The sequence below is a fragment of the Salmo trutta genome, chromosome 30 (genome assembly GCF_901001165.1).
Source record: "Salmo trutta chromosome 30, fSalTru1.1, whole genome shotgun sequence".
Taxonomy (NCBI): domain Eukaryota; kingdom Metazoa; phylum Chordata; class Actinopteri; order Salmoniformes; family Salmonidae; genus Salmo; species Salmo trutta.
The window spans coordinates 16596128-16613110 of NC_042986.1; the positions used below are offsets into that span (position 1 = coordinate 16596128).

Consider the following 16983-nt stretch of genomic DNA (forward strand, 5'->3'; position numbering starts at 1 on the left):
CAGCACCCGCTGCTCGTTGAGAAGAGTAAGAACGACACGTGATTTCACGTCAGTCTCCAATAACACCAGAAAAATTCGCTAGATTTTTTTGAAAATGTGTCGCTAGAGGGGTCTGAATACTCACTAAATATAGTGACAAAGTCGCTAAATTGGCAACACTGAATGACAAGCCAGTATTAGGTGTAAACTATATTGCCTAACGAGGTGACACCAATCGGTGCATCCAACGCGCGAACGTTCAATCTCGAAATATAAATGGAAGAACCAAAGCCTGTAAACAGTAAAAGTCATACAGTCGACATGTAGGCGCAAAACGAAACATTTTTTTTGTCCTAATGTGCTCTAACACTACATAGCTGACTCAAATAACCAACTCATCAAGTTTTTATTATTTTAGTCAACAGTGTAGTCAGGGTTGGGGAGTAAGGGATTCCAAAAAACGGTAACTGTAATACGTTACAAGGAAAAATATTGTAATCAGATTACAAATACTTTTCAAACTACATGATTACTTCGAGGATTACTTTTAAATTCAGAAAGGAGGATTGCACATTTTTTGGGGGGGCGGGGAGGGACACTTCTGGTTTCTCAATGTCATTCAAATAAGCATTGAAAAAGGTGCGAATTTGTTCGAACTGAGAGTCTGACCAGAAGTCAGAGACCACTATGATGACACACCAAATGGGTTTGATGGATCGTGAGAAAAAAGCAGGAATAGTCTTGTAGGCTAACCGTCCAAGCTATGTCTTTCAATGGTATGACTGCTGTCGGCATCCAAAGATGATCCAACTTGAATAAACGCTAGGAGGTAAGGATGACAGCAGTGGTGTTGTCTACGGCGATACGGATATTACTTATTGTTATCTACATAGCACATTGATGTGAATCACACTGCTGCGCTCTCATTTAGCTATTTACGCCTTACGGATTGTGGTTGTTGTGGATGGCTGTTCACAAATCTAAATGTGTATTTGAACCCAATAATATTTGAATTAAACTATGTTAAGCTGCCTATCAATCATTGTTTTTGAAACCAGTGGACAGCTAGTGAACAATGCGCTCTTGTAACAGCTGCACAGTGCGGATCCCAGCCTATCCAATAGAAGTGGGGCTTTTATTGCTCAATTTAATTCATGCTAATAAATTTTTTGAGTTCATAGGCTTAATGGACATATTCAAACTCGCACGCTTTTGATAGACTTAAAGGGGCAATCTGTAGTTACTACATCCATTTTTGGATGCATATATCCATTGATTCTTAACTTATAAACGTATAAATGCCTCATTGAGCTTAGTTCAACTATCATTCTCCACGAGAACCCAAAATATAAGCTGGTTTTCCGCCAATGTTTGTAAACATTATAAATGTAAACAAACACTGTATAGCCTCATAACATGTTAAAACAATAATGTTGATATCATGGCTGGTCAGTCCTTGCATCCATAGCTCTCTGAGAGTGGTTACATTTCTCCAGGCCCATCCCTCAGCTTTTTACCAAAATAGGCGGGGTGACCGTTTTACTATTGTTTCATCTGTGGATTTGCCCTTTAAACAGCTGCACATTATCAAGATATCAATGAGTCACCAACAAAAAGTTAAACAATAGGCCTATAGCAAATGCAGCATGTGGCATTCATTTTTCACATGTAAATAGTACTTTTCAGTAGTGCTCAAAGCATGCCATTCCATGAGCGCAGCATTTATTTTTCAACTCTAATCAATGAGCCCAATCAGTCCTGCATGACAACAAAATCATAAACAACAGTGTAGGGCTGGCTAATAAGTCCTTTGTTTTGGGGTTATGCTCAGGTAAAACAATTTGGCTAGTCTATACTTCCATATTTCCAAGTCCTATTCTTGAAGATCAAGGGGTATAACATGACTGGAATTCTGATAGACTTTGTTTTTTAATGTAAACATATAATTTAATTGTATTATTATATGTAGTAGAAAGCGATGAGTTAGAAGCCTACATAACCAACCCATAAAGTAAAATGTAACATCCATATGGCCAGCTATGTAAACTTTAACATTGATTTATCCTGCAATAGATCTTGTTCAATTGGTAACATACATGCTTGTCTTATTTTAATGCATCGTAAGGGAAAAGTAATCAAAGTAACTGCATGTAATCAGATTACATTACTGAGTTTGGTTTATCCAAAAGTTACGGATTACAATTTTGGACAGGTAATTGTAACAGATTACATTTAGAAAGTAACCTACCCAACCCTGTGTGTAGTGCTAGGTCAAAAAAAAAAAAATTGCATCCGGGGGGGCCACAGGACCGACTTTGGGAAACCTTGATCTACTTGACAAAAGTGATCTGCTCAAAGATGCTCATGGACTTCATATTTCACCAGGGAATTTACTGGGTCTCACCTGTATATGACTCAATGTACAGGTAACTGCCAAAATAAATAAAGGAAACACTTGAGTAAATCAGGGATACAAAGTATAATGAAAGCAGGTGCTTCCACACAGGTGAGGTTCCTGAGTTAATTAAGTAATTAACGTCTCATCATGCTTATTGGCATGTGTAAAATTTCCCAGTTGTCCATTATTTTGGCTACCCTGGCTAGAATAGGGAAGGGAAAGAGGATATGTAATCAGTTGCACAACTGAATGCATTCAACTGAAATGTGTCTTCTGCATTTAACCCAATCCCTCTGAATCAGAGGTGACATAATAGGCCAGTTTCCTGGACCCAGATTAAACCTCGCCATGGAGGGAGAAAAAAATCTCAATTGATAGTTTCCATTGAAAGTGCCTTTTAGTCCAGGACTAAACTTAATCTGGGTCTGGGAAACTGGTCCTTTACCTTTTCTTTCGGTTGATCAATTTCCTCATGTCACACTGTTACCCTGATGTCAAGTCAACGGCTCTTCCTTTTAGGTTTATAGTAATCTACATTACCAGTTCAGTTTGAAACATCTTTATACCTATTATTTTGTTCAGCACCTGTCTGTTGCAGTAGTTCGAGCAGCTCACTTGCCTTGGACTGACAGGATTTCCCATACTGACCCTTGAGCAATATTTTGGAAATGGACAAAGGCAAATCTTCTCATGATCTCACTATGAACTAATTGATCCAGACAGTAGGTATGTATTCCTAATCCCTTGTGTCATGTGATCCACAACAGTCCTTGCCCAGTCTCTGCCCTCAGTGCAGCATTGGCAGACCAGGGGTAATACTAACTCACTGTTTCTGTTGCACTATTTTTGTTTATGTATGGAAATATAGCATTTTTCTTTAGTAATAGTACAGACACAGTGGATGGATTCAAAAGGTGCAGTTGTGATGGTAATGGGGACATAGTTGGAATATATATATATTTTTTTTTGTGGAGCGTCCAAAGAGTAGAGCTACACCACTGACTGACAGACAACTTTAAATCATGAGTGACAACCTCTTCAACTAAGGAGTCCAATAAAAAATGAGACACCTTCAACTAAAGAGGCTCTTCAAAGTATTTGAGTACTATTTCCGTGATGGGTCAGCGACTGAGTGAGGAGAGCGACTCAGACCAGGAAATTGATGTTGCAGAGCTGCAGGAGTGGTATAAGAAGTTTGTGGTGGAGTGCCCAAGTGGAACACTCTATATGCACGAGTTCAAGAGCTTCTTCGGCGTTACTAACAACAAGGAGGCAGCGGATTATATTGAGAATATGTTCCGTGCCTTCGACAAGAACGGAGTGAGTAGCATACAGATTACAGTAATCTGATGGGGGCCTTTGAGGGCCACAGTACCAACATGTTGTCTTTCAAGTGATAACTGTTGAACACCTTTTCTCTTAATTTCAGTATTTACTGATGAGTATCATTTCAATCTTTTATGATTTCCCCCCCCCCCCCGCCCCCCCTTTGCAGGACAACACAATTGATTTTCTAGAGTATGTTGCAGCCCTTAACCTGGTCTTGAGGGGCAAGTTGGAACATAAACTGAAATGGACTTTTAAAATGTATGACAAAGATGGAAGTGGTTGCATTGACAAGACAGAGCTGCTGGAGATTGTAGAGGTAACGACCAACATTTTCCAGTCGTTGAAAGATTAGTGTTTGATTAAATAAAATATAGTATTTGTATAGACATGTACAGTATACATAAGGGATATAATTCCAAAATGTTATCTTCTCTCAGTCCATCTACCGACTAAAGAAAGCCTGTCATGGAGAACTGGATTCAGAGTGTAACCTCCTGACCCCAGATCAAGTGGTCGACAGAATATTCGAACTGGTGGATGAAAACGGAGATGGTGAGGACGTTTTCTTTACCCCCTTACTGTTCTCTGACAGCTTGATCTGTGCTTTTAATGATTTAGCAGGTTCTCATTGTGATTTCCATACCATTATGACTGTAACACACAGACATATACAGTATATGCCATTTAGCAGGCTCTTCTATCCAAAGCGACTTAGTCATTAATTGGTGTAACACATTCCAGAGTATTTAGAAAATTGGACCATGGGCGAGTAATGTTTTTCCTTCGGTGTATGTGTTTTGGTTTCACTAGTTAATGGGTAATGCTAACTATCTCTCCTCTGTCAGGGGAGCTGTCTCTGGATGAGTTCATTGACGGGGCCAGGAGAGACAAGTGGGTGATGAAGATGCTGCAAATGGACGTCAACCCTGGGGACTGGATCAATGAACGGCGACGTAAGAGCTCTGGAGTGAGCTCTGAAGCTGGACCTCTGCAATAAGTTTCTGGACGACTTTCAATCAAAAGTTGAATCCATCTAGCAGCAGCTTCAGCTATCCTGTGCCGGCAGACACTACCACCATGCCACGTAGACTGTGGACTCTTGTCCAGAGGGGGAAATCACTGCTCTAATAACTCTTCCTCTCTCCCCATAAACAGCAAACGCACCATTCTCTTTTGAAATCCCTAATGTGTACATACCCATGTGTTTCTGTTTGCCCAGATGGTTGTGTGTGTTCCACTACTCAGGATTGCATTTTGTATGTGCAGGCTACAGTGAAAGGGACCAGTTTTCTCCATCTCATTATGATTGAAAGACATCATGCAGAGGCAGATCGTAGAGTTTATTTTGAAATTATGTTTTGCTGGTTAACAAAGCATCCATCCGATTTGGGGGCTTATACTTCATGAGGTTTCAATAGAGCTGACAATATAGTTCACCGGTAGCAGTCTTATTACATTTCTGGCACCATTTTTGCAATTTTAGAACTTTAGGGCACCACCTCTCTTTTTGTGTGTTGAACTTAATCCATATTCATTGAACAGTAAATGTGTATGAAGTTGCATAATAAACACCTTGCCCAATATTGGACTAAAAGAACTGTAACGTTACTCCTTAGTCCAAGGACCTTACATGTTCTGTTTAAAGGGCGAATTGGCTCTGGAAACCAAAACAGCCAAATACACCATCTTAAAGTGAATCGATTCTCAATTGCGGTAGGGTTCTAGAAACATAACCCTCTACTTTCATATCACATTAAACAAATGCAAAATACACATGCACTTACTGTAAACTTTTTTTAACAGTTACAGCCAACAATATTTCAGTGACAACACGTTTGTGGGTTCCTAACACAGGTGTTCGGAGATGCAGACAGCTAATTGGCACAGGTAGTCCACACTGTCTTCTATCAGTTTTCCATAAACAAGCGCTGTAACATGGCAATATGGCTGTGTGGGAACCCTAACCCTATAATTAAAGGTGTGTAACAATTTAACTTTTTCATTATTTCTCGCTAATATGAAAAATATGGTCCTTATGCTTCCAAAACCATACCACAAGTGATGTGTGTTAATGTTCAGACCGAGCGTTGCGGCTATTAACAAAACTTCCCCGTACAGAAGACGCCTTCATCCAACGACTTATGTGTAGGCCTAATGTAATGTAACTGACTGATGATCAAGGGCTAATTATAAACTGGGTGGTTTGAGCTTTGAATGCTGATTGGCTGACAGCTGTGGTATATCATACCGTAAACCATTGTTATGACAAAATATTTATTTTTACTTCTCTAATTACATTGGTAACCAGTTTATAATAGCAATAAGGTAACCTCCGGGGGTTTGCGGTGTTTGGCAAATATACCACAGCTAAGGGCTATATCCAGGCACACTGCATTGCACTCCATCACTCTCCTTCTTGGTCAAATAGCCTTTATCAAATTCAAATCAAATGTATTTATATAGCCCTTCTTACATCAACTGATATATCAAAGTGCTGTACAGAAAACTCCAAACAGCAAGCAATGCAAGTGTAGAAGCACGGTGGCTAGGAAAAACTCCATAGAAAGGCCAAAACCTAGGAAAAACCTAGAGGAACCAGGCTATGAGGGGTGGCCAGTCCTCTAATGGCTGTGCCGGGTGGAGATTATAACAGAACATGGCCAAGATGTTAAAATGTTCATAAATGACCAGCATGGTCAAGTAATAGTAATCACAGTGAACAGGTCAGGGTTCCATAGCCGCAGGCAGCACAGTTGAAACTGGAGCAGCAGCATGGCCAGGTGGACTGGGGACAACAAGGAGTTATCATACCAGGTAGTCCTGAGGCATGGTCCTAGGACTCAGGTCCTCCGAGAGAGAAAGAAAGAGAGAATTAGAGAGAGCATACTTAAATTCACACAGGACACCGGATAAGACAGGAGAAATACTCCAGATATAACAGACTGACCCTAGCCCCCTGACACATAAACTACTGCAGCATAAATACTGGAGGCTGAGACAGGAGACACTGTGGCCCCGTCTGATGATACCCCCGGACAGCCCTTAGCCATGGTATATTGGCCATATACCACACCCCTCGGGACTAACTGCTTAAATAAACACCCATGTTGACCTATTGTATGGAATGTAAGCCTATTATATAGCCCTGGCCCCTGACTAAATGCACTATCCATTTAATGCCTCTTTCAAAACAGGAAACTCGGAAAAATACGAGGTCAAATCATGACGTCCGTGATCTTCAGGTCGGAAAGTCGGAGTTCTTGAAAGAGGCCCGAATTCCAAGTTGATTTTCTCCAGTCGGAGCTCGTTTTTTTCCGAGTTCCCAGTTCTTTTGAACGCGGTATCAGCGTAGCTCGAAGCTACAACATCACTATATCATAAAATAACCTAATAATATTCAAATATTATGCCGCGTTCACGTACTAGTCGAATCTATGAAACTCAGAAATGTCCGACTTTTTAAGTAAGTATCCACTTTCAGCATTGATGGTGGAGGTACTGGAGCACGAGCATAATGGACCTCTAGCGCCTCCTACCTTTGATATGAAATGATTGGATAGGTTTAAGCAGTTTCGCCTGGCCTTGGATATGCTGGGACGAATTCCAATCTGTGACACAAAGAGGAAGTCGATTGCTAGCTGACAATGTCCACATTTTGGTTAAATTGAAAGAGAAACTGAACGACTTTGACGCTAGCTCAGTAAGTTGCTAAATTAAGAAAAATACATCAAAGCCAGCTTTATGCAATAGTCAGCCACATGTGCTTGTTGTAGTGCTAGCTAATACTGCCGGTTCAAATAATCAAATGTACTTTCATATAGCTTGCACTTTCATTTACCTTGCATTTAAACAACAATTGCCTATCTCTCCCTCTAACAGGTTGATTACAGTTTACCTGTCGTATAATGTCAACTGTATCTGAAGAGCCAGTGAGCTCTATTGACAAATATAAGGTAAGTGGCCAACAAAAATACCTAAATTAGACAGAATAGACTTCGAGCCTACGCTTTCTTACAGCGGCACTGGGTCTGACCGGTTTCTTGTTTAGATTGAAACCACAGAGCCAGCGCGAGATATGGCTCCGAAAATGTACCTCAATCCAGGAATGAGAAATGCATTGTACTCTGAATTGGCCTATTATCCCATCTGTTACACCAATAAAATTGAACGACTTCTAGTGTTTTAGAAGTCGTTCAATCTGATTTGTGTAGCAGTTGTGACAATTCGGAGTCCCAACACATTTGTCATCCCTGGGGTGAGGTATGTTTTCCTATCGTGCTGGCTCCGCGTTGTCGTCCTCTAAACAGGAAGCCTGTCTAACCCCAGTGCAGCCGTAAGCAAGTGTATGGTCGGAATCTGTCTAGAAACCACCATATTTAGCTAGTAGGTAATACCGTTGAATGGCATTTAAACAGTGCCCATATTATGTTGTTACAGTCCTACTTAGCAAGCTAACTACTTATCTGGAGCTAAGGTAAAGGACAGAGGTTAGAAAACTCTTTGGTGTAGCTAGCTATATACTTGATGTCTGGTCCTGTGGTGTAATGCTGCCCTCTCATGGCCAGAATGCAGAAGGCGGCTGGAGCCTGCGTCATGTGAAGGGGGACCTGTTCTCCTGTCCTGAAGATGAGGTCCTGGCCCACTGTATCAGCGAGGACTGTCGCATGGGGGCTGGCATCGCTGTCCAATTCAAGAAACAATTTAGTGGAGTAGATGAGCTGAAGAAACAGAGTTAGTCCTGTGTATTCATGTTTGTTATTATGCACACTGCATGCTATGGAAGTTTGTTGTGATGTGCCATTTTCACTTGAAAAAAAAGAAGTCATAGTATATATCATAAGCCAGTGTCATTGATCAAGATCACTGTCTACTGGTTTTTACTTCAGAGAAGGTGCCAGGGCAATGTGCTGTCCTGAAAAGAAACAAGCGTTTTGTGTACTACCTGGTAAGATGCTTGGCGCTATATACCAACCAACTAAAACATATAAAGCCTTTTATTTTGTGATCTTTTATGGTGTCTCTCTCTTACAGATTACAAAGGAAAAATACAGCCACAAACCTACCTATGACAACCTACGGCAGAGCCTCGATGACATGAAGTCTCATTGCTTACAAAATGGAGTAACTGGAATATCAATGCCTCGGTTTGCATAAATGCATTCTACACCAAACAAATCACCATTATCTTGACATTTAATTCATTTGCATATTGTTGGTATGCTGACTCAACTTGCATTTTTCCTATCCTTCTATTCTACAGCATCGGCTGTGGCCTCGATCGACTGAGTTGGGATAAAGTGGAGAAGATGCTTGAGCAGGTATTCCAGTCTACAGATATAAGTATCACTGTGTATACTCTCCCTGTAAAACCCACAGGGAAACCAAGTTTCCATTGATGTTTTCTGTAAACCAAAGTAAATCATGTTTCAGGGACATTTGTTATGGTTATATTCTCTATCACCTTTTGTCATAGGCTCCAAGCCTGTGTTTTTCAACTCTTATGACAATGGGTTTTGTGTGAAATAAAACTCGGACCATATTGTGTTGATTGACACAGCGTGTATATTTCATTGCCAAGTTTACTCAGCATATGGATATGCACCTGTGCACAGTTTGCTGAAATGTTTACTTTCAAAAGTTAATAAATTAAATCACAAAATATAGCACTTTACTTTAAGAATCATATCCTTTAGCGCCTAATCTTTATTTTACCCCTGTGTTTGATGTTTCTCTGAAATTACAAGTGCATATTGTCATGTTAATTCTAACCCTTTAGTAGAGTTATTCTCCACCAGATGGGGGCACCAATTATAGTTTTCTCCACATGGCTTCTGTGGTGTGATCTATACAGATTTGTCATATGCTGTAAATACCCTGTAATGTACAAGTACCTTACATGAGCATAACTTATGAAAACTAGATTGTTATTTTGTAGTAATAAAATCAAATGTGTTGTATACATTTCGCTAAACCTGTGGTTCTTATAATTTGTATATGTTTAGATTGACTGTCCAGTGTAAATGGTGTTATGTGATCTACCGATGACTAAATGTATCTATATCACCCGTCATACCATACAGGAGGACAGATGATCTGAACAAATACATTTAGTCATTCCTAATACCCATCTCTTCATCTACTGACTAGGGCTGTGCATCAGGCTTTGCTCATGAGTCACAAGCTTGATGCTGCGGACTGAACGCTACCTTTTTAATGTGATTCTAATGCTATGACCATCACAAAAGAGTTAGCGGGGTGCAGCTGCGGCAGATATGGCCACGGTATTGTATGATGTAATGTTGATCTTGAGTGTATTGTACTGTAAAAGCAGCTGAAAGACGATGCCGGCGCCAGATGTAAGGGAGGGTGGGGGAAGGGTATAGGGAATCTGACACCACAAAGTCAAACCCACAGAACCATTTTATGTTTAAGCCCTCCAGTACATCAAGCCCTCCTCTACAAACATGAAACTTGAGTCGAATGCACACACAACCAGCCATCCTTTCACTGGATTGCCTGTACTTACATTACTTGAAAGGAATAGCATATTTTGCCATTTACAATGACTATAAACAAATGTGTTTATGATAACGCGAGCGTACAATAGTTAGCTAGACAGTGTACAGTCTGACAGGTCTTCTAGTGAAAAGACAGAGCAGTAGCCTGCTGCCTGGCTTTGCCTCCACCTACTCCCCATGCTTTCTGGGGCACCTTCAATAATTCATGAGGAAAATGCATTTGTCACTGGGTACACTGCAGCTACCTTGATTCCTCTATTCCTGGATTGATGTCTTTCGGCATCACTGCATTCGACCCCCTCCTCCTCCCATCCCCCTAACACAGCAATTAGACTGTACTCTGCAGTGAGCCCTGGGAAGTCTCCCTTTTATCTGGCCTGAGCCTCCTGACACATCACTGTATTGCATAGGTCCATCACACACTGCAGAAATGCAGTGGTCGTCTTTGCTTGTGTCTCAAAAATCCTAACCATGGAAATACACTGAATCCTAGCTCAGCGTGCCTGTGTTTGTCCTATAGCAGCTCACTGATTTGCTACTTTCCTTAGTTCTCGCTCCTAACACTCCCTCTTTTTCTCTCATGTCCTTCCTCCCTTCCCTTCTTTTTTACACTCTGTGTATGAATCTGGAGAGCTCGGCACGCTTGTCCACTTTAGAGAAAAAAAGAGCTTGGCGGGAGGGGTCCTGATGCACCGTGAAATTGCCCCTCCCAATTAAAGCACAGCGCTTATGTTATTGAAGAGCAGCTTAGCCAATGAGGTGGCGATACAGGCTGATACAGCATTAAAAAAAGCAGCAGAACGAGTGAAGGAAAAAACTGCTGTGTGTGTGTAGTTTTTATCCCTCCCCAGAGCTGATTTGTATTACTTTACTGTAGTAATCCATTAGGGTGTGTGTGGATGTGAGGCAAGAGTTCACAGTGTTCTAGAACTATGCACTAGTCAATTATTCTAACACTGGAAATAAGAGAAAGTAATTCTTGAAGGAATTTTCATTGTCTTTTTTTCTATCTATCTCAGTGCCCTGAAGCTGCTAGAGACGTTTGCCCTGAGGAGGAAGAGACCCAGGACACAAGGTAAACTGCTTTTCACATCTACTGTTGGGCTGGTGGGATGCTTTTGAAGTTCTTTTTTTCTGATATAATTCTAATGACATTGGAGCTAATTAATTGATAATTCATTTAGAGATTTTTTCTTTTTAAATGTTTACATAATTGAGACTTGACAGGGAAGGAGAGAGAAGGCTAGAGCGGGACTGATGCTCCAAGCCAAGTTACTGTCTGTGCACACGGTTGTCAAGTGCAGCAGTATCCCATTTCAGTCCATAGACCCCAGCATCTTGCTGACATGGGGCAGAGGGACTTAACATAACCATGCAGTTTTTGTGAATTCAGAGCAAACTTGAAGTTTCCTGGGATGAGGCATTTAAAAAAAAATACATTTTTGAAGTTTGATGTTGATGGTTCAAATGAGAGGTCAGGTGGACAGGTGCATCATTTCATGATGAAACATATGTACTGCATAATGATAATCCCAAAAGGGGACGATGTGTGCACTCGTATGTGTGGTCTCTCATTTTGTGTGCAGCTGTATGTGAATACTCTGTAATATGATGCATGCATTTGGGTTGCTTAGATAACACGTGCATTAGGAATGGTGTGTAGAGATTGATCTGTCTTAATTATAAATGGTGTGTAGAGAAATTGATAGTTCACTGGGGCTCAGTCTGTGCCTGCAGCCCCTGTGAACTATCTCACAGAGAGGGTATGCAGGGCTGGAGGAATCTCCTTCCATGGAAAGAGGAGGGTTTCTCTCTCACCCCTCAGTGGTCACACAGTAGCAACCGCAGAGGAAAGTCAAGGCTAAGGGCATTTTAAAGATTTTATGAAGGGCTACTGGACACATAACGCAATCTAACAGACAGATGGGGTGTTTTCAATATAAAAATATATTTTCTTGCGGCTTATTTGAGGCGTATTTACACTTTTCTATTTTGCTCATTGTGATGTCATTTGATGTGATTATGACCTTGACATTTTTCTGTTTGACTAATTTACAGCGGCCAGCAGTAGGCGCTGTTTCTTTCATCTGTAGCCTATCTAAAAGATTTGCGACGTGTCTAATAAGATAGTACTGTATCTTTATAGATCTTACTGTAAAATGAGTGAAGATGATCTTTTAATGATTTGCTGTTTATTTTTAGGGGCAGCTCTGCTCTCCATAGTTGTAGGCTATTTACTCAATCTGGAAACCAGGTTCAGTATTAGTTTGGGAGAGTAGTGTGAAGAATCTGTGTTTGTAAAGGATTTACAGACCATGTCCTCTTTCTGGCATTGAAAAGGATACTCCCACTCAGTAGGCAGGACAGGAGGAAAGCTAGGAGGGCTGGGGACCCATCCTCTCCTGACCAGAGCTGCTGACCCCAGATCCTTGCTCTATAGCAGTCTGACCCAATCTCCCAGAGACACGATAGCAGCATATCCACTATACCGTGGCAGTTGTGGACCAGAGAGGGAGAAACCCACTTTATTATTCATGTCTCTCTGCCTTTTGTGAGCATGGTGGCTCTTTCTCTGAGAGACTGCAAAGCTATTTTAGTGTGTCCCATCCTCAATATTTCAAACCAACGTTTTGTTTTACACTACACCACACACACTGTAGCACTGCCATCTTAGCACCATAGTGATAGACGATGAGTAGTACTTCCCCAATTCTGTGAGCGACTTCAGCAACTATCACATCCCTTCCTGTGCTTGCAAGTGGCCACAATGAATCACACATTAAAACACAGTCAGAACAATCATATTCAAATGGAAATCATAACCATGCTGATTCTGGAGTAGGCCTACTACTGCGTAGCCTAGACTCAGTGAGTTTAACATACATTTTTTTTAAATGACCAAACTATTCATAATAGGCTTAGATTTTACATTCTGGAAAATTAGTAATTTATGAACTAATGTCTATTTTTCAGATGAGGTAAATGATAATGCCAACAACACTAATGACCATTGACACCCATGGAATTATGAAGACTGTTCCTCTTCACATTATCCTGGGGATGAGGTTGAGAGACTCCCAGCAGGGTAGAGACATCACGCTGAGGAAGTCACTGAGATAGCACTGCTGAGAAACCCCAGCTGCTAATAGCAACGCTGCAATGACACCCCTCACTGTGTCCAAGTATTAGCTGCTGTCCTCTATAAGACTGAAATTGTGAGAAGTTGAGAACCACTGAAGTCTGAAGGAGCCTAAAAAGTACTTATCTTGAATTAGCATAGCGGGATTTGAAACAGTGGATATATCGCTGTTGGCTAAAATCATTTGAGTATTGTAATCAGGATAGAACAGCTAGTGGAAGGACTGGAATCAGTGTGGTCTTCAGTCAGAGGACCAATCACAGTAACTGAAGGATATAACCTGACTGTTGAATGAAATAGTATGGCACTTTACTGTCCAATCACTCCTATGAAAGAGACAGATCATGAATAAGGTCATGAAAAATCAGACATGTCCTGTGATATACAATGCATTTGGAAAGTATTCAGACCCCTTGACTTTTTCCAAATTTTGTTACGTTACAGCCTTTTTTCCGAAATTGATGAGAGAAAAAAACAATTTCATCCATCTTCACACAATACCCCATAATGACAAAGCAAAAACAGATTTTTAGAAATGTTGGCACATCTATACATTTTTTTTAACAGAAATATCACATTTACATACCGTAATTTCCGGACTATAAGCCGCAACCTTTTTCCCACGCTTTGAACCTCCCGGCTTAAACAATGACGCAGCTAATATATGGATTTTTCCCGCTTTCAATTTTCTTCTCTCCAAAAAAACACATTCTGTGACGTGCTCAGTTTTTTGGCGGCATGAAGCTTTCATTAGACCAATGAAATTGCCGAACGGGTTAAGGTCAAAAACGTTTTGGTTTACTGTTTAGATTAAATCGAGCGCTCTCAAACTTCCCATCATTCTGATTACGGTAGTCATTTTGTCACCCTCATCATGGCAAAGACACGGAGAAATGCATATGATGCAGCTTTCAAGTTGAAGGCGATTGATCTGGCTGTTGGAAAAGGAAATAGAGCTGCTGCACGGGAGCTTGGTCTTAATGAGTCGATGATAAGACGTTGGAAACAGCAGCGTTAGGAATTGACTCAGTGCAAAAAGACAACTAAAGCTTACTGCAAATTATTATTTTTTTGTTACAAGCCGTGTTTCGTTAAAGCCTATTTATTTTTGTTACAAGCCGTGTTTCGTTAAAGCCTGTGTAAAGTTAATTTGTTTCAATGTACCGGTAGGCACCTGCGGCTTATAGACATGTGCGGCTTATTTATGTTAAAAAAAAAAAAAAAATTTAAATTCAGTGGGTGCGGCTTATATTCAGGTGCACTCAATAGTCCGGAAATTATGGTAAGTATTCAGACCCTTTACTCAGTACTTTGTTGAAGCACCTTTGGCAGCGATTACAGCCTTGAGTCTTCTTAGGTATGACGCTACAAGCTTGGCACACCTGTATTTGGGGAGTTTCTCCCATTCTTCTCTGCAGATCCTCTCAAGCGCTGTCAGGTTGGATGGGGAATGGTACCTGCACAGCTTTTTTCAGGTCTCTCTAGAGATGTTCGTTCGGGTTCAAGTCCGGGCTCTGGCTGGGTCACTCAAGGACATTCAGAGACTTGTTCCGAAGCCACTCCTGCGTTGTCTTGCCCAGAGCTGTGCCTCGACACAATCCTGTCTCGGAGCTCTACGGACAATTCCTTCGACCTCATGGCTTAGTTTTTGCTCTGACGTGCACTGTCAACTGTGGGACCTTATATAGACATGTCATATATAAATCATGTCCAATCAATTGAATTTACCACAGATGGACTCCAATCAAGTTGTAGAAACATCTCAAAGATGATCAAAGGAAACAGGATGCATCTGAGCTGAATTTTGAGTCTCATTGCAAAGGGTCTGAATACTAATGTAAATAAGGTATTTCTGTTTTTTGCTTTTAATGCATTTACAAAAATGTCTAAACCTGTTTTCACTTCCGTCATTATGAGGTATTGTGTGTTGATTGATGAGAGAAAAAAAATATTGAATCCATTTTAGAATAAGGCATAATGTAACAAAATGCGGAAAAAGGGAAGGGGTCTGAATACTTTCCGAATGCACTGTAACTAATGAGATTTTAATGTTTTTGTTACCATCAGGTCATTGAAGGTAATGAGAAATAAGTCTCATTTAAAACATTTGAATTCCATTGTTTTGAATTGAGACATTATGTGTTCATTCTTTTAGAAGCTTTGGGTTAATAGATCATTTGGTTTACCTCTGCAGGTATACAATCCCTTGTACCAATTGAGTGTATAGCACCTCAGGAAGAGGCAGATCAGCAGAAGTGTCAGGAGTCTTGTCATTGCTCATCCTCTCGGTGTGACACCCCCTGTCCCAGATTGTGTGACACGGGGTGTTTAGTGCGCCCCTGTTACTGATGGCGAAGGCGATATAGCGGAGCCAACACTGCTGTCACCCTGACACCATGGTTAGCAGAGTGCTTAGCTCCGCATGTCAGCCAATTCTGCACTGTGAGCATTCCACCAAATCAAACTAAAAACTCTATTAGAATTGGATTACATTCAAACAACTACAGAGAGGAACTGAATGGACTGAAATGGAGCCAGAGCTTTATAATGAGAAAATATAAGGCTTTGAATGGATAAAATGATATGCAGAAGGGCACAATGAATATTCACAGAAGTTATCCAGCCCTTATGTATTGCTACCACTGAGAAAGAATACAGGAGACAGACGAGAAAAATAAAGGACATACCAAATGATTAAGGTGAACATTCTCTCCTTGATGAAGTGTCACCCTGAAAAATAAACTTGCGTGCGGGAGGAGAGGAGAGAACAGTACAGTTGTGCATTGCTAGCAACCAAGACCAGGGCACCTCATCACATACCCCGGGGAAATGTGTGCTCAAAGTGAGCATGAGAATAGGATAGAAAGTGAGTGATGGAGGAGACAAAAATAGAGGGGATTATTAGGAAGAAAAGAAAAAAGATGGGAGAGGAAGGGGACATGAAAAGGAATGTGAAAAGAGATGGAGAATAAGGGAGACAGATGATGAGAGGAAAGAGCGGAGCGGAAGTATATGAGGGAGAGAGAGAGAGAGTGGGTGTGCGGTACAAAGCTTGGAGCACTGCAGCACATTGCAGTGCCCAGCCCCCGCTGTGTTCTTGCCATCCGGTTCCATGCACTGAAAAGACCCCTGCAGCAGAGCGACATAGAGGGCTGCCTGCCTGCTGACGAACAGCACAGCAACCAAAAAAGCAGGAACACAATTGTTCTTTCCACTTGACCTGATATATGTCTTTCTGTTATGCTGATTCTAGGGTACTTGAAGTGTGCTATTGAATGTTCAGAGCAAAGAGTTGAATGGACAATACAGGGCAATTAATCTCATGTTAAGGCTTTCCTGGATTATATAAACCTATAAATACTACACATTCAGTTCTGCCCAATTTGACCTGGTATATTCAGTCATGGGATTGTAATTTATTTCACTGTACAAGCATACTGTAACCATATCAGACCATGCCAAATGTGGCCAATAACCCCAGTATCGCTGTATGGTACATAATCTTTCTCCCACCTCCATTTTTCTCCCATTAGGAACATTTGCACACATCACATGCTTTTGTCCCTGGGTAGGCTAGCCTAATGCCCTGGCAAATAAAGACAGCTCCCTTATGGGACATG

At 41.0% G+C, this 16983-nt stretch overlaps 3 protein-coding genes across 6 annotated transcripts in view; all 3 read left to right on the forward strand.

Annotated features, from left to right (window-relative positions):
• Positions 1-5697, forward strand: LOC115168126 (guanylyl cyclase-activating protein 2). 3 transcript variants are annotated; one of them, XM_029723077.1, is made up of 5 exons: positions 1-25; positions 2960-3697; positions 3873-4022; positions 4144-4258; positions 4552-5697. In XM_029723077.1, the coding sequence occupies exons 2-5, from the start codon at positions 3494-3496 to the stop codon at positions 4701-4703; spliced, it is 621 nt and encodes a 206-aa protein (XP_029578937.1). In that variant the 5' UTR covers positions 1-25; positions 2960-3493; the 3' UTR covers positions 4704-5697. The 3 variants fall into 3 exon arrangements, with proteins under 3 accessions (XP_029578937.1, XP_029578936.1, XP_029578938.1); XM_029723076.1 differs by lacking the exon at positions 1-25 and adding an exon at positions 573-808; XM_029723078.1 differs by lacking the exon at positions 1-25 and having other exon boundaries at positions 2204-3103; positions 3352-3697.
• Positions 5698-7273: 1576 nt separating this feature from the next.
• Positions 7274-9677, forward strand: oard1 (O-acyl-ADP-ribose deacylase 1). The gene is made up of 6 exons (XM_029723079.1): positions 7274-7406; positions 7586-7659; positions 8272-8437; positions 8593-8651; positions 8738-8850; positions 8967-9677. The coding sequence occupies exons 2-6, from the start codon at positions 7612-7614 to the stop codon at positions 9100-9102; spliced, it is 522 nt and encodes a 173-aa protein (XP_029578939.1). The 5' UTR covers positions 7274-7406; positions 7586-7611; the 3' UTR covers positions 9103-9677.
• Positions 9678-10875: 1198 nt separating this feature from the next.
• Positions 10876-16983, forward strand: part of LOC115168128 (synaptotagmin-2) — a 79489-nt gene continuing 73381 nt past the window's right edge. The window contains exons 1-2 of one of the 2 annotated variants that reach the window (XM_029723082.1): positions 10876-11048; positions 11244-11299. The gene's annotated coding sequence lies outside the window, so the exon portion shown is untranslated. Of the gene's footprint in view, positions 11049-11074; positions 11300-16983 lie in introns of those variants that run through there. The other variant, XM_029723081.1, reaches the window with a different exon arrangement.